The sequence below is a fragment of the Penaeus japonicus genome, unplaced genomic scaffold (genome assembly GCF_977035675.1).
Source record: "Penaeus japonicus unplaced genomic scaffold, GWHDUDI00000001_assembly GWHDUDI00000007, whole genome shotgun sequence".
NCBI classification, from domain to species: domain Eukaryota; kingdom Metazoa; phylum Arthropoda; class Malacostraca; order Decapoda; family Penaeidae; genus Penaeus; species Penaeus japonicus.
This window is the reverse complement of record NW_028234409.1, coordinates 36,187,350-36,189,849: the sequence shown is the minus strand read 5'-3', so window position 1 is coordinate 36,189,849 and position 2,500 is coordinate 36,187,350. Positions and strand designations below refer to the sequence as shown.

Sequence of the window (2,500 nt, the reverse complement as noted above, 5' to 3'; positions counted from 1 at the left end):
CTTCCCTCTTTCCCCCCTTTTTCCTCTCTCTCCTTTTTTCATCTTTTTTTCTGTATTCCTTCCCACTCCCTCTTTACTCTGTCTTCCACTCCTTCTTTACCCTCTCTTCCACTCCGTCTTTACTCTGTCTTCCACCCCTTCTTTACTCTCTCTTTCACTCCCTCTTTACTCTCTCTTCCACTCCCTCTTTACTCTCTCTTCCACTCCTTTTTTACTCTGTCTTCCACTCCCTCTTTCTTCTCTCTTCCACTCCCTCTTTACTCCATCTCCTTCTTCTCCTCCCCTCGCCATGGCGGTATCCTACCAGCATATTCCTCTTGTTAATGATCTGTTCCATGAAATAACGTTTCATCAAAGTCGATTGTTGTAAAAAAGAAAAAAGAAAAAAGAAAAATAAAGAAAAAAAGCTCTTATGAATTATGGCCAGAATAAGTTCTCATGACCTGTGTTTTCATGACCATCACCATTTCCGGTTGATTTCATGGCTATCACTGCAACCCGTTTTCATAACTCTCATCACTAGACTTTTGATCATGATTCTCATCACAGCCTCTTCTCATGACTTCCACCATTACCTCTGCTATTATGACTATTACCCGTATCTCTTCCCATGACTGACATCACTATCTGTTCTTAGGAATTTGCCATTATCCTTGTTCTCATGACTATCCCCCTCCACCTCCCCCTTCCCGCCCCACCCCACGACTATCACCCCAACCTGTGTTCTCATGCCTACCACCCCTTTACCACCATCATTGACTATCATCACTACCTGTGCCCTCATGACTATCCCCCTCTCCCTTCCCCTTCCCCGCCCCACCCCACGACTATCACCACAACCTATGTTCTCATGCCTACCACCCCTTTACCACCATCATTGACTATCATCACTACCTGTGTTCTCATTCCTATCCCCCATCCCCCTCCCCTTTCCCTTCACCGCCCCACCCTACCATCACCACAACCTGTGTTCTCATGCCTACCACCCCTTCCCTTTACCACCATCATTGACTATCATCACTACCTATTCGGTTCGCCTACCACCCCCCACCACTACCTGTCACCCGCGTATTGATCCGACACGGTCATCCCGAGATTAATTGCAGAAATGAGAGACTTGGGGTACGATTATTTCGGGAAAAAGAAAATTAGTTTAGTTTGCCCTCGTCTTGTTCAGTGGTTGTTGTTGTTGTTTTGCTGTTGTTTATGTTATTAGTTTTCCCTCGTCTTGTTCAGTGGTTGTTGTTATTGTTTTGTTGTTTATGTTATTAGTTTTCCCTCGCCTCGTTCATTGGCATAGGAGTGATACTTTTTTATATATCAGTAGTACAAGGTTACATCACATTTCTATTATCACTATTACATTTATATTTCAATTTCATCACTATCAAAATTATACCTTGATAAAACTTTAGCCTTACCTTGATAAACACTGACTCTACCCTGATAAACCCTGACTTTACCTTGATAAAACTTTAACATTACCTTGATAAAACTCTAGCATTACCTTGATAAAACCTTAACATTACCTTGATAAACACTGATTTTACCTTAATAAAACTTTAACATTACCTTGACAAAACACTAACATTACCTTGACAAAGCACCAACATTACCTTGACAAAACTCTAGCATTACCTTGATCAACACCTGCAACTTTCTCTCGTCCCCCAGATGAGGTGCGGACGGGAACGTACAGGGAGCTGTTCTCCCCAAACACCCTCATCACAGGCAAGGAAGACGCGGCTAATAACTACGCCAGAGGCCATTACACTGTCGGTAAGTTGAGGGAAATTTTATGCCTTGTTTTGTTCTTCATTCTCTCTCTATCGTTATATCTCTCTGTCTGTCTGTTTCTCTGTCTGTCTGTCTCTGTCTCTCTCTCTGTCTGTCTCTTTCTCTCTATCTATCTGTTTCTCTCGCTCTCTCTCTCTTTCTTTCTCTCTCTCTCTATCTGTTTGTCTCTCTCTTTCTCTCTCTCTCTATTTGTTTCTCTCTATATATATCTATCTATCTATCTATCTATGTATCTATCTGTCTGTCTATCTGTTTGTCTCTCTCTTTCTCTCTCTCTCTATTTGTTTCTCTCTATATATATCTATCTATCTATCTATCTATGTATCTATCTGTCTGTCTATCTGTTTGTCTCTCTCTTTCTCTCTCTCTCTATTTGTTTCTCTCTCTCTCTATCTATCTATCTATGTATCTATCTGTCTGTCTATCTGTTTGTCTCTCTCTTTCTCTCTCTCTCTATTTGTTTCTCTCTCTATCAGTTTGTCTCTCTCTCTGTCTCTCTGTCTCTCTCTTTCTCTCTCTCTCTATTTGTTTCTCTCTATATATCTATCTATCTATCTATCTATGTATCTATCTCTCTGTCTATCTGTTTGTCTGACTCTGTCTCTCTATCTCTCTCTCTCTCTCTATCTATCTATCTATCTATCTATCTATCTATCTGTCTGTCTGTCTATCTGTTTGTCTGTCTGTCTCTCTCTCTCTCTCT

General features: G+C 41.1%; 1 protein-coding gene across 3 annotated transcripts in view; it reads left to right on the top strand.

The window, feature by feature from the left end:
- LOC122254635 (tubulin alpha-1C chain) overlaps nt 1-2,500 on the top strand; it is a 59,713-nt gene that overhangs the window by 36,115 nt on the left and 21,098 nt on the right. For all 3 annotated transcript variants that reach the window (XR_015191172.1, XM_043018436.2, XM_086538712.1), the window contains exon 3: nt 1,675-1,779. Coding sequence is in view for 2 of the 3 variants with exons in the window: in XM_043018436.2 (XP_042874370.1) it covers nt 1,675-1,779 (105 nt within the window). In the remaining variant the exon portion in view is untranslated. The remainder of the gene's footprint in view (nt 1-1,674; nt 1,780-2,500) is intronic.